General features: G+C 41.8%; 2 protein-coding genes across 8 annotated transcripts in view; one reads left to right on the top strand and one right to left on the bottom strand.

Moving 5' to 3' along the window:
* The window catches only part of PALLD (palladin, cytoskeletal associated protein), a 401,027-nt gene that overhangs the window by 300,723 nt on the left and 76,137 nt on the right, over positions 1-24,167 (top strand). For 2 of the 6 annotated variants that reach the window (XM_072719735.1, XM_072719734.1), the window contains exon 1: positions 11,570-11,722. The exons of the other annotated variants lie outside the window; for them this stretch is intronic. The gene's annotated coding sequence lies outside the window, so the exon portion shown is untranslated. Of the gene's footprint in view, positions 1-11,569; positions 11,723-24,167 lie in introns of those variants that run through there. 6 annotated transcript variants of the gene reach the window in all.
* CBR4 (carbonyl reductase 4) overlaps positions 13,589-24,167 on the bottom strand; it is a 158,614-nt gene continuing 148,035 nt past the window's right edge. Inside the window, exons 5-6 of one of the 2 annotated variants that reach the window (XR_011994199.1) lie at positions 21,957-22,209; positions 13,589-13,832 (exon numbers count right to left, since the gene is read on the bottom strand). Coding sequence is in view for 1 of the 2 variants with exons in the window: in XM_072719736.1 (XP_072575837.1) it covers positions 22,103-22,209 (107 nt within the window). In the remaining variant the exon portion in view is untranslated. Of the gene's footprint in view, positions 13,833-15,195; positions 22,210-24,167 lie in introns of those variants that run through there. The other variant, XM_072719736.1, reaches the window with a different exon arrangement.

Here is a 24,167-nt window from a genome sequence, read left to right as displayed (position 1 = left end):
CCAAATCATGAACTCTTAAATATGAAATCATATGACTTCAATGAAAGCTTTTGAGGATATACTTGAAGTGTCACAAGTAGGTGATAGTTCTCTTCAAAATATCCAAAGGTAGGGGACACCTGAGTGGCTCAGTTGGTTAAGCGGCTGCCTTCAGCTGGAGTCATGATCCCAGGGTCCTAGGATCCAGTTGTGAGTTGGGCTTCCTGCTCCCGGGGTAGTCTGCTTCTCCCTTCCCCGCTCATGCTCTCTCTCTCTCTAGCTCAAATAAATAAATAAAATCTTTAAAAAATATATCCAAAGATATGAGAAAGAACTTCCACTTTAATTCAGAAAATAAAACTTTGGGCTTCCAAAAGCCACGTATCCAAGTGGCAATTTGTCTGTTTGAATATGATGATTACAGAGCTCCAAAAATTATCTGCATGAATAAAACTTTGGAAGTAGACATAAAATTTGAAATATAAATCAATGAAGGAATCTAATGATACTGTGCTTGTGTATTAAGTGAGGATCTCACTTTAAATTGTTAAGAACTGAATGTCTCTGCATTTTCTTGGGTTATGGATCCTGCTGCATCAATAGGAAAAAAGGTGTGGCAGGCCAAATGCTCTCCTGTGTACCACATCCAAACTCCAAGAATAGCAGACCTAAAGCTGCTATTAACCTAATAGGTTATCCCAGAATAACCTATTCTGTAACTTACAGGATGGGAGTAGGCATTCAGGTGGGGTGAGCGCTAGCCCTCTGCTGTGGCTTTCTCAAGTGACTGGAATATTTGGTTGAATCTGTTATAAAGGGAATAATTTGAAGGAATTGCTTTGACTCATACTATACTTTATAGTGCTATACTATATGTATAAAGCATATACCATACTATGCTTTATACTCATGCTATACTATACTTCTCCCCAAATTAGTGTAAAATGGACCAGAAAGCTTCATCTTAAGTTGAATTTGCATGCTTGAAGCCATGTATCTATGAACCATATAGTGCTAAAGGTAAAGCTGGAGATGGTAAAGCAGACCCTCAGCCAGACATCATCTGGTGAATTGAATTAATTACCTATTTGTTCTTGACCCCTTTCTATCTTAGCTTAAAACCATGAGATACTAAGTTTTTTTTTGTCACTTATCCTTTTGCATATGTGTATGTGTGTGAGTGTAAGATATGTACATATATGTATATTTCACATATATAAACATAAATATAGATACACATGACATAAAATATACAGAAAGTTTAAAGGAGAAGATAAATGTAAATATAAAGAGAGATTTTAGTATTTTTTCTCACTTCTCAGTGGATTATCTTTTTTTTTTTTTAAGATTTTATTTATTTATTCATGAGAGACACATAGGCAGAGACACAGGCAGAGGGAGAAGCAGGCTCCATGCAGGGAGCAGGAATCACACCCTGGGCTGAAGGTGGTGCTAAACTGCTGGGCCACCCAGGCTGCCCTTTTCAGTGGATTATCATTGAAAATCACTGCTCTGTGTGATACCCCAATACTCATTTGAAGAATTGCCACAAAAGTCCTACACCCCCAGATCAGGGTGGGCTGACCTTTGGCCTGATCTTAGAACCATCTAGCTGAAGAGAACTTTAGTGACCATGTGGTTCAGCCTCTTCAGTAAACAGATGAAGAGAGCATGGGACTAAGGGACTTCTGCCTAAATGCTTCATTTCTGAGGACTTAGGACCTGATGAGATGATTTGTTCTATTAAAAATCAGATATACTTGAAATTTGTTAAAACGATAGATTTTAAGTGGTCTTATACACCCCCCCAACACACAAATAATAACTGTGTGAGGTGATAGATATGTTAATTTGTGTTTGGAAATCATTATACAAGGTATACTTACATCAAAACATATTGTAATACAAAAGAGGCTAATATCCAAAATATATAAAGAACATCTACAACTCAGCACTAAAAAAACAATTAAGAAAGAGGTGGAAGACTTGAATGATATTTTTCCATGGATGACATACAGAGGACCCACGGACACAAGAAAAGATGCTCAGCATCACTAAACATTAGAGAAATGCTAATCAGAATCACAGTGACATATCACCTACATCTGTCAGTATGGCCAAAATCAAAAAGGGAAAAAGTAAAAAGTGTTGAGGATGTGGAGAAAAAGGAACCATCATGCATTATTGGTAGAAATGTAAATTGGTGCAGCCACTGTGGAGAACAGTATGGAGGTTCCTCAGAAAGTAAAAATAGAGGGACGCCGGGGTGGCTCAGTAGTTGAGCATCTGCCTTTGGCTAAGGGTGTGATCCCGGCCTGGGGATTGAATCCTGCATCGGGCTCCCTGTGAGGAACCTGCTTCTCCCTCTGTCTATGTCTCTGCCTCTCTGTGTCTCTCATGAATAAATAAACTTAAAATCTTTAAAAAAATTTTTTTAAGTAAAAATAGAAATATCATGTGATCCACTAATTCCACTACTGGCTATTCACCCAGAGAAAAACAAAAACACTAATTCAAAAAGATATATGCACCCTTCTATATGTTTACTAAAATATTATTTATAGTAGCCAAGATATAGAAGCAACTCAAGTATCACACACACACACACACACACACACACACACACAGGCGATGGAATATCATGCTGCCATAAAAAAGGATGAGATTGTGCCATTTGTGACAACATGGATGGACCTAGAGGGTATTATGCCAAGTGAACTAAGACTGAGAAAGACAAATACCATACGAGATTTTAACCACACATCAAATCTAAAAAAAAAAAAAAAAAAGAATAAATAAAGAGTGGAGTTAGACCTATAAATACAGAGAACAAACTGATGGTTGCCAGAGGGGAGAGAGGTTGGGGTGATGGGCAAAATGGGTGAAGAATAGTGGGAAATACAGGCTCCCAGTTATGGAATGAATGTCATAGGAATGAAAGGTACAGCCTAGGGAATACAGTCAGTGATATTTTAACAGCATTGTATGATGACACATGGTAGTTACACTTGTAGTGAGCACAGCATAATGTATAAGAACTTGAGTCACTATGTTGTATACCTGAAACTAATGGAGCATTGAGTGTCAGCTATGGAACTCAAATTTAAACATTGTTTTAATCACTGTGCTGTATACCTTAAGTACATATGCTTATTTATCAATCATAGGTAAATGAAGCTGGGGAAAAAATAAGTTTTCAAAAACTAAGTCTGAGTAAGTATGTGGTAACAATGAACTGAGTGTAGCCATTGTTTTACCAAATAACAGAGATTTTTTGGTAGCAAAAGAACTCTTTTGTAACCATGAACAAGTTGAAATTGAAAAAGAACTCCTTAGGAACTTAAAAAGTGAAAGGTAGAGCATTTTGCAGAGGAGGCTAAATGACACCAGTTCAAGAGAAGCACTGGGCAAAATGGCTGTATAAATGGGAATGTGGGTGACCTGGGAAGTATCAGGAGCTGCACGCTAACTTGGAATAATACCCTGCCATGTTGTAGCCTTCAAGCTGATGCTAACTCATTCTTCAGACCCAAGTCCAACTTCTAAGTGCTTGAGGGATTTTTGTTAAGCCTTCTAAGGGAATCCAAATGAATTAACTATTGTGCTTCACCTACGCTCCAGTAATTCATGTTCAGTGGGCAGTCTTATTTTCCCAGATGTGCAGTTTGTTCACAGGGGAGTTATGAGTAATTAACTCGTAAAAGAAACGTCCAAATGAATGAACAACTGCAAAGCACCTGTTGTTAACAGCTGATTTTGTCTCCTCGCTTAGATTAAAAGGAGCTTGAGAATGTGGGGCTGTGTTTTGTTCTTTTAAAACCCTGTGACACCTACTGATGTGGGTTCACACAGAATACACCGTGAATAGAGACTAAGTGGTAGAGTTTGTCTTTATATCTCATGAAAAGAGAGTGTCAAGGGTTCAGACAAATGTCAGCCCCCTAAGGTTAGAGCTACATTATGTCCTGCATGGGCCCTAGGCATGTTTGCCTTTCTGTGACCCTTTCTCCATTAAACAAAGTTAGAATTATATTTTATAACTGCATTGGTATAGAAATGAATATAATCCAGGCTAGATTCACTATTGTACAGTCATATCATCATATTTACATTCATTTTTTCCTTTGAGTATGAAAGTATTTAAAATAATTTTTTTCTGGGTTGCCAAAAGTATTGTGGGCACTAGCCACTGTACCTACAGTGCCCAGTGGATAAATTGGCCCCTCCTAGGATTATGGGCATGAGCATTGCATAAATCACCAGTGGCCTCATCTTTTTTTTTTTTTTTTTAACTTTTTTTCCTTGTGATAAAGAACATTGCCAACCCCTTTAATTTATTTTTTATTTTTTATTTTATTTATTCATGAGAGAGAGAGAGAGAGAGAGAGAGAGAGAGAGAGAGGGGCACAGACACAGGCAGAGGGAGAAGCAGGCTCCATGCAAGGAGCCTGACATGGGACTGGACCCCGGGTCTCCAGGACTACGCCCTGGGCCAAAGGCAGCGCTAAACCACTGAGCCACCCAGGCTGCCCTGCCAGCCCTTTTTAAATTCTCCTTTTTCTGAGCTTTTCTCTGAGCAACCGATGGTTCAAGGAGCAGCATTCCCCTGCTCCTTAAGTGACAGGACATAGCCTCGAAAAGCCAATGGGTGCCCTCACCCCCCACTTGCCAGCAGGTTCTAGGGCTGTTCATGTAGGGTCTTTGGCCATATTGTGATGATTCTGAGACAGGTAACTGAACCCAAAATTAATTCCTCTGTGATGCTGAAAGACAGTGCCTTTGTTCTCCAAAATGGAGTCAACTTGAGAGGCTAATTTTTGTCAGACCAGTTTATCCATGGCTGGCACACAAGGTTTCATTAAGTGTCATACACTGGGCAAACAAACAAGGGAACAATGACACCAAAGTTCTGTCAGGCTTCTCTTCGTGCCACCCACAAGTGAAGACAGAATAACGTTACCACCTATAAGCTAATGAACTGAATGCAGCCGTGGTGCGAAAGCATGTACATACCTGTTGCTAATAAATTAATCTCTGATGAAACTTTTTAAAAATTGAGATAATGATTTGCAGAGGGTTTGGTTTTCAGGAAGCAAGACCGAATTTAGTCTTTATGATTACTGTCTTTCTTGAATTAAAAACTTTATTTTCTGGGATACCTGGGTGGCTCAGCGGTTGAGTGTCTGCCTTTGGCTCAGGGCGTGATCCTGGAGTCCTGGGATTGGGTCCCATATCGGACTCCCTGCATGGAGCCTGCTTCTCCCTCCGCCCATGTCTCTGCCTCTCTCTCTCTGTGTTTCTCATGAATAAATAAATAAAATCTTTAAAAAAAAAAGAATAAAAACTTTACTTTCTGAATCTGTGTCAACTTTGCACAGAAATTACACTTTTTAAAACTGTTGCTAAGCTCCATTTCCCTCAGTGCAGTTTTCTCTTTTTGAACTTTATTCATGAGCCATGTTTCCTTAAAATTCATTACATATAATGAAAGATATGGCCATTTGAAAACATTTAGGGGTCACTGGTTTCTCTGAATATAGCAGATTGAACCAAAGTTTAATTCGAAAAGTCACTTGATATCCTTCCAGTCAAGTGGCCAAGTTGTCTCAAAATCAGTTAACTTTGTCTTAGGTTACTAAAAACAAACAAATATGATATTGATGATATAAGAATAATGATCTCAATTCTTTGGGACAATAAAACTCTTATGTCTAATGAACTCATGCATAAAAATCTTGATTTTTATCTCTTGAAGTCTAGTACTTCATTGTATCAATGGCGACACAGTATAACTTATTTAATGGGCTCATCTCAGGCAGTATCAATATTAAGTCAGTTGTTTTAACTGTCAATCATATAAACTGTGTATCAGATAAATTATTTTAATTACTATTACCAAATATTTCCTCTTAAGAGTTTTAAGATCTACATTCAGGCAATTTTCCATTGTGCAATGCATCTAGTTATTTTAAAAGAAAATTTAATTAGAATATTGTCTCATTCCCTTTCCATACAAGAGTCTCAGTTTGCACAGTTTATTGTGTCAAAGATATATACTATAAAATAATCCCCACAATTCTCTTAGTCGGTGGATATCTCCACTGGCAGACTTTTCATTGCTGCACCCAAGCAAATCCCCGTGTATTTCCCTAATGAGAAAAATTAAGTACTTTAGAGAACATAATCCTATTAATTTGAACCAGAGGATTAGTTTATTAATTCAAGGGAATAGATGCTCAAATTTAGGATGTAAAAGATTTGGTAGAGGGAAGATTTCAGAGTTAGGGAAAATAGGCCCAATTCCCTCCTCCTTGTGAACTTGGTCTCCTGTCTATATCCTGTTGGAGTCCACTGTTTCCTCTGCATTTAAATAATCATTCAGAGAAAGACATTGCCAACCTATGGCAGCTCCATTACCAGGCTAGTTTCACTTCCTGTATTTCTGGGTGCAGCCATGGGACGATGGCTGATCTCTGTTTTTTAGAAGAGTACAGAGCTGTCTATATGAAGTACAACACAAGATTCCTTATTTTGGTGTCACCAGAGGCAATAGTATTAAGAGAATCAACCGAAGAAGTTGTGTCACCTCACCCATAACCTTGTGAATTGCCATTGGGATTAATTTAAAATGTGAAAATGTGTAATCCTAAACTGATGATGTCATATTTATTATCAGTCAATATGTTTGTAAGACGTAGCTTGAGGTTTCTCTTATGCAGGATGAAGTTAAACTAACCAGTCAACTGATAAAAGTATTTCCCCATTTACTTAGGAGAGTCACATAGAAAGCAAATTCCTCCTTTTATCTATCCCTTTTCAGTAATCCACGTGGAATCTGTGGATGATTCCATCAGAGCCAGCATAACTCATTTGATTTGGAAAAGGATACTCAATAATGAGTCAGATTCTTCTGTGGATGAAGCAGGACATGTTTAGAAACTGCCTTAACTATTTCAGGTCAAATGGACACTGTGTAGAATAAAACTTTGCAATAATAAATAACTGATTTATTGGTGGATATCTTAGCATCCTAAGATTGTTAATGGACTTACCATAAATATATATTTTTCATTCCAAATTTATATTCTCTGGAGTTTGCGTTCTGGAGCTAACAATTTATTTCATTGTTCCTCCACTTACCTGCTGTGTCCTTGGATAAGTTACCTAACTTCTCTGGGCCCATCTTTCTCCCCCATAAGGAGGTGCATGGCAGTAACAACCATACTTCCCCATGGGTTGTCTAGGAAGATAAAATGTGAGAATAAATGTGAAGTAATTGGCATAGTGTCAGCACAAAGTAAAGTTCAGATTATTTTTCACTCTCTTCCTAAGTACTGTATTGTGTAAAATACATTCCTGAGATACCATAAGGTTATAAATGTACACATTAAAACAGTAAGAAAACCAGCCTCCACCTTCCCCATATCAAGCACCACATCCTACAGGCAGTCTCTCACTTCATCTTCTCAGCAGTGATCCAGAGTCAGTACCTTAACCTCCATTTTACAGATGAGAAAACAAGCTTTATGAGTTTAAGGTCATGGTGACAGCCTTTGATTGACCCCAGTCCGGGATGCCCTTCTACTAGCTGATCTCTTCAAGGCCCTTGCTAGCTCTGATTCTGTGATTCCTCTGGAGTTTGCATGGAGGCTCAAGGCTTACTTTGCTCTCACAATCATGATCTGTACTTTTGTTTGTAATTTCGTGATCTTTTCTTACATTCCACAACTGCAGACCCTCTGGTTGTCATGTTCCCTCTCACGTGCTATTTTACGTCCATTGGATTCTAGTCATATTTAACACAAGTACAGCGAGTCCTGTTTCTGTCTCCCTTATCCTCTCTCCTTGCTCTTAATAAAAAGTTATGTACAAACCAAGGAGCCAGAAAGTTATCTTGGCCAGTGGAATACATTAATTTGTTTTTATGTTGAAACTATGAATTGTCCTTGGAGGCTTGCCCTGTACCTCCTCCTCTAATAGTCTGCATTCATGATCAAATAATGCAGTGTTTAGCCTCTTGAGAAGACACACATTTTCATTTTTAAATATTTCTTACTTTTGTTAAAATAATTTGGCAGTTGTTGATATGGAAATAAATACTACATAGAAAATGCTGCAATTAATTAGAAAGGGTCTATATTCAAAGTGGTCCAATATTTTTTAAGGTGCTCATTTTAAAATTAATAGAATAAAAGTTGATCTCAAGCATTCTACTCTCAGAAATGTTTTCCCAATAATATCAATTGGAACCAGTATCAGATAAAATGTGTAATTGCTCTATTTTCCTGGTCTCGTTCTTGTTGGCTGAATGGGGTTGAGAACCCTTGCAAAAGTAGTATCTATAAGAGAAAAAATAGTCCATTCCACCAAATTGTATGTATACCTTTTAAAAATATAGCAAGAGCTACACCAACACATTTTTAAAAATCCTATCAAAGTACCATAAATGAATGGAAATTCATTATTATGAATGAATTGATATCAGAGCATATTGTTCACACCATTGATCACTCTGGGACAATATATAACAAAAGCTGCCTTATAGAAAATGTGCCAACCCCAAAGCCAAGAGTTAAGAAAATCTCAAGTTTTGGTGATTTTCATTAAAATATTAATTGAAGCAGAAATGCCTGAAGATATACCAACATTCTTTTATTGCTACACATAAATAAAAGGAACACAAATACAGATTTTGACCTTAATTTATGTGTTAGACAAGCATGGCTGAACTTTGTAGAGTTGTGATGGTAGTTTTTTGAATAGACATTTGGTGAGAGGATATTGCTTTGCTAATACTCTCCATTTATAAACTATTGTTCCCTATGCTGAGTATATGTGAGATAAGTGCCGTGTGGAACATGTTAGCAGTTATATCTCTATCTCTATGATTTAGCTTCACTGCCAATATCTTGTTTGTTCAGTGAACACTATTTGTTTTCAATTGTCTTTTGTTCTTTATAGTTTTAACCACCGATGTTTCACCTTTTTAACTTGTGAGAGAGACTATGAAAAGAATATGTAAAGGAATGGTTTGAAGGATTACCTTCACCCATCCACGTTTCTCCCCAAACAGCCAAACCCTTGAGGAAACTATTTCATATCCAATTAAATTTGCACATTTGAAGCCATAGGTCCAGGAGCCCAAGCATGCTAAAAGGAAGCTAGAGTCAAAAGTCCTGAAACAGAACACTTTAAGTCCTAAATGGCAAACACTCTAAGGGAGACCAGATGGAATCCCAAGAGTGTAGCCCCTGGTCAAGGAAAAGTCGATTGCATATTTGTTCTCTACTCCTTTCATCTTCCTTTAAAACCATAGACCTCTAAGTTTCAGCTAAGGAAAACAAAGAAAAAATATAGAAAGAGAAGGTTGTTGATCAGAATACTCAGTAAAGCACGAGAGGATGAAGTGTTCTTTAACAGGCTTGGCAGAAATTCCTATCAGTGCTTCTACTGATAATTTCACAATTTTGGAACTTGCCAAAGTGATAGCTAAGATGTATCTATGCCTCCCATACTTCATATATAAAAAACTTTAAAAGCTGAAAGCATTAAAATATTCAGTATTTTGTACCAGTTCCTTAAATCCTCCTGGATCTGAGCTCTGAGAAATGAAAACTGGTCCACACGAATGTTGCTTTCTGGTCTCCTATAGAAGGAATAAGTCAGAGATGGCAGATCTAAGGGGTCATCCTTCCTTTGGTGCCTCTTGAGAGTGAAGGAATTGGATGATTTCTTGTGGATAATCAACCCACCTCTTCCACCCTACGCACCCTCCCATGGTGAGTAAACATGTACAGTGGTAGTAACTCATGCTTATCTAATTTATTCCTTCTGTGTTCATGTTGAGAATGGACTCTGAAATAATAAAATTACAAAATCTAAGAACTGAACCTTAAAAATTATCAAATCAGTCCCATTGTTGTGGGAATAAGGAAATTCCTGAGTTCCGCAGTTAATAGCACAGATTCCTAAATCCTAACTCTCATTTTAGAATTCTTTCATCATTGTCACACTGTAGCCTGCAAGAAAACCCAATGATGCGCCAAGAGATGTCATTGCTGCCACTCTAATGGCCATTTGACATGGGGATGAGCAAACTAAAAAGTCAAAAGGAGGCAAACAGTGAAATACTGAGGGTTTTTTTTTATCTGCTTGTCCTCTCAAAAATTGAAAATATGGTATAGTGCCTTATGTTATACCTAGAAAGATGACTACCATATATTGTAGGTTAAAAAAAAAAAAGGTTACAGAATCATATGTAAATGCTGATCTAATCTCTGTTTTATTATGTGTTTAAATACACACACAAAAGTCTGGAAGCAAAGGCTGTAGGCTGTTAACAATGTTTATCTCTGGTAGAGTTACAGGGAAACACTCATTTTTGGTTTATTTGAATCTTTTACAGACATCATTTTAAATTTACAAATAAAGATATTTCAGAGAGAGAAGTAGAGTATCTGGCTCATGGCTGTGAACCTAGAAACCCTGTTGTTCAATATTAATGAAGGCAGAGATGAAATTACTAGATAATTTAAACATGTGGTCCACTGATTATCTAGTTGGTATCACTGGCATTTAACTGGGAAGGGCCTTGGCATGACAGATGTTCAGTAAGTGTCAGGTATTAACATTCATTCATTCCTTTGACAGTTTATTGTGTGTGAAAAAATTTGGTCTCAGTGGTCAAGGAGCGTACACTCTGGTAGAAGTAACAGGAAGAAATACCTGTGATCGTGTGCGAACCTAACTACTGGAGGGTTATGCACGGAACCAGCTGAGCTGGTGCAAGGAAACACTGCTGCTCTGGCTTTAGGATCAGACCCACAGTAAATCACAGATTTTACAGAGGAAATTAAGTCAGGAATCAATACGTCCATATCCTACTTTAAAACACTCTACAGACACCCCCATGTAGTAGGTTCAAACAAGTGACTCAGGTCTCTTGTAGTTTATGACAGAAGAAAAAGACAGGATGGGAACCGCGTTCCTAACATACTGCTAAATGAGAATGAGCTACACTTCTTACCCTGAGGGTTCCTAAATTTAGCTACTCATTGATACTCAGAACAGAGTAAGCTAATTAATGTAAATCTAGAAATTATCCTCTTACTTTAACGAAGGAGTGTACCACACTTTCTCATTTAACTGCTGTTCGATCTGCAGGTGCCTGCAAACCCGCAGCACCGAGTTAAAAGTGAGTAGCCGGCAGGTACTGGACCCTTCCCCACCCAAGCCTTAGCCCTGCGGTTTCAGGCGAGGGGGCGGGGGGCGTTACCATCCCAGGCCCCAAGAATGTTGCCCTGGAGTCAGTCACTGGACATTTCTTTTTAGTCTATAAAGGAAAAAACACAACCAAACACTGGAGGGAAGTCATCCTGACTTGCAACCAACGTCTCCAGTGGCCTAGACAGAACAGTTACATTCTTTCCCATTATCAGTTCTTCCTAAAAGTTTCGAGGAAGCCGGTTCGAGTGTGCCGCTCCAGGAAAGGGCGCCCGAAGATGCAAAGGGCGGAGCGCGGCTGGAGGGAGGGGCGGGAGCCTGCGCTGACCTGGGGCCGCTGCGGCTCGAGCCCCGCCTCCTCCCGGGACTCTTATTTTGAAGGAGGCGGACAGAAGGTTCAGACTCACTGAGTCACGGAGCGGAGCAGCGGGTATATAGCCGGCACCTGCCTGTGGCCGCGGCGCTGAGCCCGCAGGACTGGGGGTCAGGGAGCAGCGGGGGCGCGGCCCCGAGACCCGAGGTAGGCGCCAGGCGCAGAGGGCTCGGCCCCTGGCTGGTGGGAATGTATGAATTAGAGGGAGCAGAGGGTGTGGGGTGGGGGGCGAGCTGGGGGTGGGGAGCAGGGAGGCAGAACTGGGGGCGGGAGGGCTGCAGAGGAGGATGGGGGTGGGAGCAGGGAGGCCGAACAGCTTCCAAATGCAGTTTGGGGGGGGCGAGGGCGGGATCCTTTCGCAGAGCCCCCCCCCCCCCCCCCTTGTCTGATCAGAGCAGGAGCCGCTGAGAACAGAGTTGGGAGTTTGCTTCCTCTGATCCGGGTTGGGACTGGAGGTGTTTGCTGCCAGGGTGGCCTTTGCCTCTGATAAACTTTCCTGACCTGTGCCTCCCTCGCTCGTGGCCGCCGTCCCACGGGGAGCGAACCTGTTGAGGAAGGGCAGAGAAGAGGAGGCTGGCGTGGACGGAGGGGCTGAGGGGCTGACCTCATTCCCTGGCAGCCGGCGGGGGGTGGGGGGTGCACGGGGTCCGAGGTCCGCGCTGGCCTCTCCGCAAGCGCATCCTCCCTTCCTTGGGAGAGTTCAGCCCCCCTCCCCCGCCCCCCCGCCCCGGGCGCCGTGCAGAAGTGCTTGTCACTTGGGGGCTTTGCCGCGGGGGTGCCCGGGGTGCCGTGGGGCTGGGCGTGCTGGTGCGGGGGGTCCGCGGCTCTGCCTCGGCCGGCGGCACGGCGGTGATGGCCTGCACGCGGCCCAAAGGGCCCGAACTCTGCAGGCGGGTTCAGAAGCCGGCAGCGCGGGCCCACGCCGCGTGCAGGGGGGCTGCCCCCCGTGCGCCTCGCTGACCACGGGGGGGGGGGGGGGTCCGTCCGGCTCGGGAAGGGCTTCAGAGGCCGGGTGCGAGCGCCCCGGCTGGGGACGGGCGGCGCCGGGCATCCCTCCGCCGGCCGAGCGGGTCGTGCCCGCAGTGGGCCTGCACCCGCAGAGCTGGAGCTGCGCTGTGATCCGCAGTCCCACGGCTCCGGTACCGGTACCGGGCGAAAGGCAGAAGCGGAGGGGCCGAGCGTCCCGGGCGAAAGGAGACGAGACCCTGCGGAGGACCAGCCTCTGGAAAGCCACCGGCCCCGCCCCCCCCCCCCCCCCCCCCCCCGGCACAGCAGGGGTCTAACCAGCTTTGGAGACTGCCCAGTTTTGCCTTGGAGGACGCTTTCCTGGTGGTGTTTTGAAGGCTCCTGCCAGAACTGTGGCAACAACTAACTGTCCGGGGATGGCGGGGATGCTTTGCTTCTGGAGCTCACAATTTAAAGGCGTGAGCTTTTCTACTCTACTTTTACGTCCTCCAGAAAAGAGGTTATTATTTTCAAGACCTGGCCGACTTTGATTGAGTGATAAAGGGGTTTGTTTATATCGACTGATAAAGGAGACAGTATGAACTCTATGCGCCCTTATGCCCTAGAGTGATTGCCTTACTGTACCTTTAACAATAAATGTATGATGAGTTGGCACAAATTATACAATCAACAGACGTTTCAACAAACTCCTAAGCTTTATTATTTTTTATTCTATTGTATATGAAATAAGATTTATTTGATATTTTTATTTTTTGTCATTAGAATAAGGAGTGAGGTGGGTTGCCCAGTGTCCATACCACATCCATTAATAAGAAACTAGGGGGATCCCCTGGTGGCTCAGCGGTTTAGCGCCTGCCTTTGGCCCGGGGCGCGATCCTGGAGTCCCGGGATTGAGTCCCGCGTCCGGCTCCCGGCATGGAGCCTGCTTCTCCCTCCTCCTGTGTCTCTGTGCGCCTCTCTCTCTCTCTCTCTCTCTCTCTGTCTCTCTCTCTCTCTCTCTCATAAATAAATAAATAAATAAATAAATAAATAACTTTCAACTTAAAAAGAAACTAGGCAAGTACAACAAATAACAAAACATACCAACATTCTAACCATCTATTCAGCTGTGAGAAAAATTGGTGATCTGAGTGAAGAGCATGGGTATATGGTTGGTAGTAACATACCTTTATTTGGGTGGACAGTTGGAATCCATGTATCATAATTTTAACTGCAGGAATGGTAAAGTAGATCTCCTCCTTTATATGGTTTAGTGACTTAATGTCCAGTCTGTCCCAGGTGAGGACATTGACTAAGTAAAGAATAGATAAATGACCTAGTTAGACTAGCCCTGGTATGCTTCAGGATGTCCTTTTAGGCTCTAGTTTTTAGCTGACTTTAAAACTTTATAAGATAACTGACTGAAAATTGAGTGCCACTTACCACATTGCATTGGGGTTGATCTTAAATATTTTAAAGTATTGTCATCTCTGTAGAGGAGCTGTAGGGTTTGTACTACTTTGAGAATAGTTGCTTTTTATCCCTCCAAATATAATTTCCCTAGACTATAGTAATTCTTACACTGTACTATATTTGAAACAACTATGTATTACTGAAATAAAAAGTATTTCCTGGAAATTATCAAGGAGTCCATACTGCTTAAGGTGCTAAAGACATTATTTTAAGAGGAAGTTATTAATTCGTTCAAACAATTGTTTGATTGTTACTCCCACTTTCCGCATTTTTTTCACGGTCGTTGGGAACTGTAAAAATGTATTAGATGCGGTCTTCCCTTCTGTGTATATTTCACAAATAATTTTGCACCCAAAAGTATTGTACTTTTTCAGCATTTATTTCTGAAGATCCAGGTAAACATTGGGTAACCGGAGTTCACTATGCTTCCAGAATTGCCTACTATGCAGTATATTGCAAAATAATTTTCTTTTTTTTTTAAAGATTTTATTTATTTATTCATAGAGACAGAGAGAGAGGGGGGGGCAGAGACACAGGCAGAGGGAGAAGCAGGCATCATACAGAGAGCCTGACGTGGGACTCGATCCAGGGTCTCCAGGATCATGCCCTGGGCTGCAGGCGGTGCCAAACCGCTGCACCAACCGGGCTGCCCTGTTGCAAAATAATTTTCTTCAAGGAGATGGGGGGCAGGGGACGGGGTAGGCGCTAAATATACGCTTTAAAAATTAAAGATATGTTAAAAGAGCACTAACCTCTTTGAAAGTGTTCCCAACACATTAAACATTTGGGTCATCTTAATAATATTCTTTTGAGACACTGAACAAAAAATGGAGCTCTACCAGATTTTAAAGGAAGGTGTAGGCAAGATAGGAATTTTGTCTGGGATCATACAGAGATAAAATTGGCTAGTTCTGTGTCCCAGGTTTTTGGCTCTAGAAAATCCCTGTGAGGCTGCACTAATTCAAAAGATTTTATTTTATATTTTAATGGGAAAGTTTTGTCTTACATTTTGTCAAGGGAAAATAATTGTTTGGAGGTGGTAGATGTGAAAGATTTCATCCAAGGAGATTTGATGACTAGGGAGCAGAGCTCATTCTCTCAGGAAAGGCCTGGAGATAAGATGGAAGTAAGGAGGGCCCGAGGGGTCAGGGAAGCAGGAAAAGCATTCTGAAATGAATGGCATGTACAGCTCTCTGTCCAACCCTATTGACTACTGAAAGCATGGACTTCTTCCCAAGCAGTAAGGCTGTCTTATTGGTTATGTGCGTTAGGGTTAACTGTGATATGTAATGTGAGCCTTCCCGTTAGGCGAGCCTCTCTTACGTGTATATTTTGGACAAGGACTATAAGGAAACAAACCGAAAATGTGGGATGGTTAGTTAACGTCTGTCCACAGTCTCCCACTGAATGTGCATTGGCCCAACTGCCAAAGCTTCACCACTATGGTAAGCTAAAATGGTGATTTTCGCAGTTTGGCATGGACTTTTGGAAGGTGTAAAGGCTTATTGGATGGAAAAGATTTCCTCCTCAGGGAGAAGCTGCCATTCGCAGACAAGGTGTGTCAGCCAGAAGAAATGAGCAAATAACCATTTTCTGGTTTCTATTGGCAAAACGTTGCGTTTTTTTCCCCCTATGGAAGTGTTAAAAATAGATTCATAGGAAGACACACAAAACCAAGCAAAAGGAATAGACACTGAAGTTTCACCAAAAGGAGTGGAGAGAACTAACCTTTGTTAAATAGCTAGCACTAACCAGGCTCTGCTGGATGTGTTACATTCTTTTACCACCCTTCATTCTCACAGAATTCTCTGAGCTAAACCCAACACATTTCCTGGTATTAGAGGATGGGATCAGGTATGCCACTTAGCACCATAGTCTTCGGCTTGCCCCTATTCTTTGTGACATTTGTGATACCTTTCTGAAATCGTCAACCTTACTGAGAATTAGCGGCCCTTACCTTTCAGATAGGTTAGTTTCTGAATGTGGATATGTAAATTGGTTGCTGGGAACTCTGAACATACTTTTGCATTGAAATTATGTCCCACTTTGTGGGTAGGATCCCAGGACATCCCAGAAATCACAACTGAAATGTTCTACTTTATTAATAGTACCATAGAACCGAGCCACTATATATAACATGGTTTTTGTGGGAAAATGCACTCAAAGCTCCAGCTTGATTTCTTTTTTTTTAAGGTTTTTAATCCCAGCAACAATGGATAAGGGCCCCACCTTTTCTTTTTCCATTTAAACCCTGAAGGGAAAATAAAGGTACAGAGAGATACATTTCCTTTCATACTCCCCTTAATGCTAACAGAGACCCTACCCTGGAGCTACAGAGCTTTGGGGAGAGGGAATCCCAGCAGAAGCTGGCTTTGTAACAGAGGGGGAAGAGAAGAAAGTGAAAAGGACCTGGGTAAGAGGGCAGAAGCGAGGCCCACTTGTCAGCTGTGGGATCTATTTTGAATGGCCAGTCAGTGCCAACTGCCTGTTGGTTCACGTTATTTTCTTACTAAACATAATTTTTATCTGAGAACCTAGATCTAGACATCAGCACTGCCTACTTGTCTGTTCATTATTGTTAAAGTTGGGGTTAGATGTTCATATGGGGTCTTTAATAATAGGAGGAAAGCATATTTATTGAACTTTTACTTTTCATCTTGAAGCCAGTCCACTAAATTCCCAAACAACTACCTGTTTGGGACTAGATAAACTTGAATACTAATGTATGATTATTATTATTATTTTTTTAAGATTTTATTTATTCATGAGAGACACAGAGAGGCAGAGACACAGGCAGAGGGAGAAGCAGGCTCCCTGTAGGAAGCCTGATGTGGGACTTGATCCCAGGACCCCAGGATCGTGACCTGAGCCAAAGGCAGGCATTCAACTACTGAGCTACGCAGGTGCCCCAAATGTTAATTTTTTTAAAAAGACTTCTTAATTTATTCATTAGATTGTGTACTCACGCAAGCACAGATGGTGGGGATGGGGGGGGAGGGGCAGAGGGAGGGGGACTAACAGACTTTGGGGCTAGGAGGGAGCCTGACACCAGGGAGGGCTGTATCCCAGGACCCTGAGATCATGACCTGAGCGAAGGCAGGCCATACTTAACTTACTGAGCCACCCAGGTGCTCCTAAAATGTTAAACACACATTGTCATTGAATCCCTACCACAATCCCACCAACACCATTTTCAAAATGATGAAAGACTTTAAGAGGATCATTTGCCTGTAGTCACACAGATCAGAAATGGCAGGACAGAAATCTAATTCATGTATTGTTGAGCAAGTACCCTGGGTACTGGCTAGATTCTGGGAAGAAAGCAGTGGACAAATATGGAAAAATCCCTGCCCTTGTGAAGCTTATATTGCAGTGGTTAGGAGACAAACCATAAACAAAATAAACTAAACAACCAGTGCTTCTGGTGGAATTATATGTTATGGGGGAAGGAAAGCCAGGAATGAGGACAAGGAATGCCAAGGTGAGGGTTGCAGGTCGGTGAGACAGAAATACAGCAGAAGAGTGGCTCAAAGTCAACCACATGAGTCCAGAAGTACTTGTTCTATTGTTTCTCCCTGCAAACCGTTTTATTTTGTAATGCCGAATGTTTGAGAATGTGCCATCTTCCTCGGTCACTGTAAATACCCCAGCAAGTAACTGAGGAGAGAGCCAAGAACAGGAGATGAAGGCCTTGACGTTGTCTATCCAAAGGCCAGTGGGATCTGGTGCACCAGCAGAGTCCTGGGCCTTGGCAGGGGGCACGGAGACGATGCTGCCCTTGCACTGGGGAAGACCGAATCTGCCGGCCAGGATGGGGGGCGTGGACAGAAGTGGCAGGGAGAGCTGGGGTGCTTCTCTACTTGTTTCTGATTTCTCAGTGAAACAGGAAGCATCAGCTGAGGGCCAGACGAGGGAGCATTTGAGGGAATTCTGAGGACAGAGGAAGGTGTGAAGCAGACACCTGGAGAGGAGGAGCCTGAATTTTAATTTGACTGGAGAAATGTACACTCGGGGTCTGCCCAAGGTCGAATTCTGACTCTATATCCACGGTGTATTGGACTTCAGAATTCTGTAATCATAAGGAGAAGGACTGTCTCTTCTTTATTTGTCACTTCCATGGAACAGAGTCGCACACCTCATCATTTGTGGTTAGTGTTAATGTTGTTGAGTGGCTGCTATAATAAAGCTCCTATGCACTTACCCAGAAATCTCCTTTAAAATTTCCCATCCTAATCATCACATTAATCTCACTCTACTCCGAAATGCGTGGACACTCAAAATTTCTAGAACAGAACTTATATACCGGTTTATTCCTGATTATTTCACTGAGTTAATCTCATCTCTCTCAACATTAACACAAGAGTTTTAGACCCTGAAAGAATGCTTAATGGTATGCTTCTTCTCTGTTTCTTTTTTTGTACTACTCTCCAGTGGCTACCTAAATCAAACCTCATTCGTACCAGATTATCCCTTTCTTGAGGGCAACAAAGATGACTTCTACTTCTGATCACTGCTGGGTGGTTAGGACACCACTAGGGCACACTAAAGGTAGTTAGCTGGGAAACAGGAAGACCAATTACAATGGTTAGAATAATACATGAGATAGATATTGGTGTTATGAGCTAAGTTAGTGGTAAAGCAAGTGATAGAAGTAATTGGATCCGGTATGGTTAGAAGACAGAATTGACTGCACTTGGTATTGATGCCAGGTGAAAGCTAAGGGAAGTGGGATGCACCAAAGATTATTCCCAGGCCCCTGCCAGGCAGTGGCTAGACAGGGCTGCCATTTAGAGAGGAAGGGACGAGAAGTGGGACATCTCTGGAGGCAGGGCAAGTTTGGTTTGAACATACCATGTGGAGGTGTCCAGGAGGCAATGAGATACCTAGATCTGACATTTGGGGAGATCAAAGTGGGGACAGTGATTGATAGAAGCCTTGGGAGAAGATGACTCTGTTCCAGAAGAGAATGGACAGTGAGAAAATTTGACTCTCAGCATTTGAAGGTGGGGTAAGGATCCTGTCATTTGATGAAGCTGTAGTCTGCCAAATTTGCCCAGTAACAGAACATTAAAGTAAAGCATATCCCAGTAAAACCACAAATGAACTGACTCAGAACTGGAGTTGGAAAAATTTGTAGTTTTTCTTGGTAAAGTCTCATTTCCTACTTGCCTTCGTTACTATAAATGGATGCATTTATATGGAAGGTGATATGTGGATTTTTTTTAAAAAATCTATTTTAGGCACTTATTAATAAAGTGAATCCACATGTGCTCCATAATTTTCTCACATAGCACCTCATTGTGCTGTGTCGCAGAATGCTGGAGCACATACTGTCCACACAGAACTATACTGTTTAATGTTAGTGCATCTTCTCCTTTTCCAGAACTCTTCAACAAGATGGTAGATGCTCAGTGAAACCACCAAGCGCGCAAAGCTGTCAGACCTTTTCTGAGGTTGACTTCCCTGCTACAGGGGACAAAATGAACGATAAAGTCTGGCAGTGCCACTTGAGGAGGTTACTTGGAATTATTTTATATTGAGAGATTGAGAAAAGCCTAAATCCAGGCCCATCGCAAGCATATCAAGATTGAGACTTCTGAAATCCATTGCTGTCTCTAAGGGCCAAATTCTCATTCATTTAAAAATACCAGGACTTTTGCCACATCCCACTAGTGGAGCTGGGTAGGGCAGATGTCCTTCTCTCTACTCTACAGATTAAAAAGGACAAATTGTATAATTGGTTGACTTTCCAAAGGTGCAGTTATAGTAGGACTTGCATCTCCTGCCTCCCGACTGTTTTTCTTTTCAGCACACCGAGCATCCCAAGATGCAGGGTGATATTACCACTTGAAAATGTGCACTGTGGGCAACAGCAGAATTTTCCGAAAGCTGAAGCACAGATGGCAAATCTGGCAAAGTCAAATTAAGAACACTGATTACAAGTTCAGGAGGAAAGTTTTTAAGGATGAATGCTGAATGTTTAAAATCCTTAAGACCAGTTTACTTGGGAAAGGAATCCCAGTGGACGAATCTGGATGGTTACCAAGGGAACCACACAATGGCACTCTCTGCAGGTTGGCCACCTGCCCTGGCCAGCAGCTGAAGAGAAAATGTAACAGTGGTGTTGAGTAGACCCACTCAGCCATTGACCTGCAGTCAGTGTGGACCAGGCACTCTGGCTGCTTTGTGACTGTCCCTTCTGTGTCCCTGTAATGTCAGGAGCTCCCAGGCAGGCTCCCTGTGACTTCCACAGCTCTGCTTAGAGCTCCACCTACCTAGTGTTTATTCTTTCTAACCTTAGCATTTTGATTTTGTCTACTTATTAAGCCAAATGCAAACCTGATCATGAAACCGAAGGTTTATCAAAGTGGACTTTTAAATATTTACTCAGTGTTAACTATGGCTCCAGTTGTTTCATTTTACTGTAATGTTCTACTTACATCTATAAATAGGTCATATTTCAGAATTACATTGATAATGAATGATTTCATAGTCTAGTACAACAATTACTGGTTTACTGTGCTTTAAGCAAAACAGCATTCACAGTAATACAGTACATTGTTAATATTTGGTTATTTAGGAGAATTAGCAAAGAATAAGAGTGAATATCTTGAAACAAAGTTTGGCGAGACAGTTGGCTGGGCTCTGAAATTTGAGTATAATTCTCTCACATAATCGCTTTTATGGATTCTCTTCTAACTTTGAGCTAATCAGCTCATCCTTTCATCGCTGCTTTAGATCTGGCTTCAAATACTATATCTCTTCTACAGCTTCTTTAAAAAAAATCACTTGTTGGCAAGAAGCCAACTAAAATTATGAATCAGAAAAAATATGGCATTCTAGCTCTTGGTAGTCAGATTGAAGGTTAAAGTATTAGGAAACCACAGGATCTGACTGAACCTGTGCGTCATATTATGGCAAGATTGACATACATAGACCTGGTGTTCTCCTTGACCACCCAAGATCTGCATCTTAAGTTAATGATATAGTAAAGTTTAGAAACGTGTCCATGATTTGCAGCCCTATTGCTTTCATGCCACCTTCTTTTATTTTCTGAACTAGTTGAGGAAATGACTGTCATCCCAAGTCTGTTTTCTGATGTGCTGTCTTTTCCCAGACTACCCCAGTTGCCCCTGGGTTTCTGCTGGCCTCTCACGAAACAGAGACTAGATGAGATGCGCTTTAGTATCCTGAGCTTTACTGTCCCTATGCCATGTAGGACACGAGAAACAAAAGGCATTCCTGTCCAATTCTGCGTCTTTCTTCTTCATTTTCTCCTCATGATCTCATGGAGTGTTTGGTTAAAACACCTAAGAAGTTGATGACTTTATGGGATGCTGCTATTCCCTAGTCTTAGAGAAGGAGAAGGATGTACCTTAGACACCAGTAAATGTCACGTTCTAGTTCATAAGCCTGAGCATGATCAGTAAAACCATGTCAGAGCTTCACAAGTGCCAATTACCCCAAAAATAATGACAGAGCTGTTGAAACAAATGTGTGGCTGTGTATATATCATAGTATTCAAAAACCAGGGAAATCTATACCATCATCTGACCTTGCTCTAGCATCTAAGCATGACTACTGGGGCTTTGCCAGAAAGGAATTCTAAAGGCAGTAAGGTTTGCCATTAATGGGCCATGTAGCATAAGTAAAAGACTTTCCTGCAAACTTTTTGGAATTTTCTATGCTAATTTATATTTCAGGACATCATACCCTTTGGGTATACTGTAATTTGGGAAACAGAGGAGACTTAATGAATTGGTGTAACCCCCTGAGCTATGGTGGCAGAAAGTTTAGCTTGGAAAAAAAATCACAGGTTCCACCTGGTCAGTTTATCTTCTGGTTAGCTCAAGGTAGAGAAAAATTTACATAGTTTAAAAAGAGCATTTATAAAGTTTATATTTGATTTTCAGCAATCCCATTTCTTAGACTTTGGGATAAACAAATTTAATATAGTACTTACGTATTGTGTGAGTTAGGTTGACATAAGGCTGCAGTCATGGCCGTTCTAGGCAAAAATGATGCTATAAGCAGACAGTCTTCCCGTCGTATAATGGTTTTTAAGTATACCTTAGTAAATGCTTTTGCTATTTTAATAGTCAGGTAGGTTCATCCCATGAATTGAGCCTTCCATATTAGGCTTTTGGAGACACAGCCAGCCTGGGGATTACATGAGGCCCTGGTGAAAAATGGAGACCAATTGAATGTGGAGGCTTCTGTGGGGCAAGCAGAGTAAAGAATTCAATCAAATGATGTCATTCCAAGAGAAGCAAGCCCATGCCCGAAAAACTGGCAGCATCTTACCCATACCAAGCCACCTGAGACATTTCCTGGACTGGAAACAATGTTAGGGAAATTGAACTTCCCTGCCAGATTTACCACACCTTGCCAAAGCCTGGGTACCTCTCATCTTGCCTCAAGAATAATTATAGCTTTACAGCACATCTACCAAGCACTTCCATGAAAGTGAAGAAGGGATCAGTAACACTTGTATTTCAGCAGACTAGAGAAGGGCTGGGTAGATGTGCTTCCCCTTCCCATTGAAAATGAGGCTTTTCTAAGAAAGAGTGCATCTAGTATGAACCATTATCCACAAGGAAAGTAATCTATCTGGCTATGTGACTCAAAGAGCTTTGGCAAAAAAGCTTAGTTTTTTGTTTTGTTTTAGCCACAATCCTCCAGAAAACAATGACTAGATCACCTTTAAAAATTAACAGTCATGATTGAATGTGCCCAGAAGGAGATACTACTTTTGATTGATCTTTCTCTTCTGCCCAAATCCAAATGAATAGCTTTATTCATTTATTCAATAAATATTTAATGATACTGTTAATTTTCAAAGTGTTTTATATACATTCTATAGTAATTCTTATGGCAATCCTGTGATCATTTTTATCCTTTAAAAATTTCATATATATAAAATATATTTTAATATATATAATTTGTATTTTCTACATTTTCCATATGTGTGTGTGTGTACCTCTGTTTTAGAGAAGGGAAAAACTGGCCATGATAAGGTGAAGCATTTCTCTGACACAGAGCTCACTCACTCTGGGTTTCTCTCCCTATGTCCTAGTGTCTGCTCAAAACCACGTGCCCTCAATATACAAGACCCTGTGATTGCTGTGGTATCCTTTAACCCATAGGAGTCTAATTTTATCAAAGATTTATTAGAATATATAAGGTGAAAAAAAATCATGCAACAGGAAATTGAACTAAAACATCCTACAGGAAATCTCACCTGCCAACCCCCTGATAAAGGATGAATTCCAAATACTAAAAAGTTACTGTTGGAGTGTGACATACTTTAAGATTTTTCCATATGCTTTAAAAAGCTAGCATGTTGTTCATTAACTCCGCAAACACCAACTCCACATGTCCCATGTTCCCTGAATGAGTAGGGAGATGTTGGCCAGGCCCTCTTGTGTCGCGCGCCCTGGGGGCGACAACCGTCCAGGGCTGAGGGTAAGGGAATGAGGAAAAGAAAGGAGACATAAACAGAGTGGGAGCAGGAGGGACATATGGCCGGATTCAGCCACAATGCCAACTTTATTTGTATTATTCACTCTTTTATAAAGCAGGGTTAACAAGCAGGATATTTTAAGTCTAGTTCTCCAGACATGTCCTTTCACAGTAGACAGCAATAGTATGCGTCCTTGAGCCACAAGCCTTCAACAACAAGGGTGAGACAGGTGGGTCGCGGTTGGAAGAGTCAACAGAGAGCCTTTGCTCGATCCATTAACCCCTTCCTGGCACGCGGCTCCCAACACTCTTGTAGATCAGGGGAGGGATGAGCCCAGCAGCAGGACGGATTGGCGAGGCCTGCAGTGGACAATGGACGCAGATCAGTACATGCAGAGCCCTCAGAGGAAGGGGCCTCAGTTCTGCCAGGGGGGTGCCAGGGGAAGCCTCAGGAGACAGCCAAGACACCTGACAGCAGTCAAGTGTGATAGAAGTGGAAAAGGCAGCTCAACTCCACGTCCACACTCAGAGGTGGAAAAGAGATTGTGTGTCTCAAGGGTGGTGGGCGCTTGCATGGGTGCAGAGGATCCCGCACAGACAGAGCAGAGGAAGGCCTGCCAGCCTGTGAGTAGCCTTGCTTGTCACCCTGAAGTGTCACAGAAAACCTACATATTGCTTTCTCCATGAGATATGTTCGCCAACTGATCAAAAT

The sequence above is a fragment of the Vulpes vulpes genome, chromosome 9 (genome assembly GCF_048418805.1).
Source record: "Vulpes vulpes isolate BD-2025 chromosome 9, VulVul3, whole genome shotgun sequence".
Taxonomy (NCBI): Eukaryota; Metazoa; Chordata; class Mammalia; order Carnivora; family Canidae; genus Vulpes; species Vulpes vulpes.
Note: the sequence above shows the minus strand (reverse complement) of the source record. Positions and strands in the feature narration are given on the sequence as shown.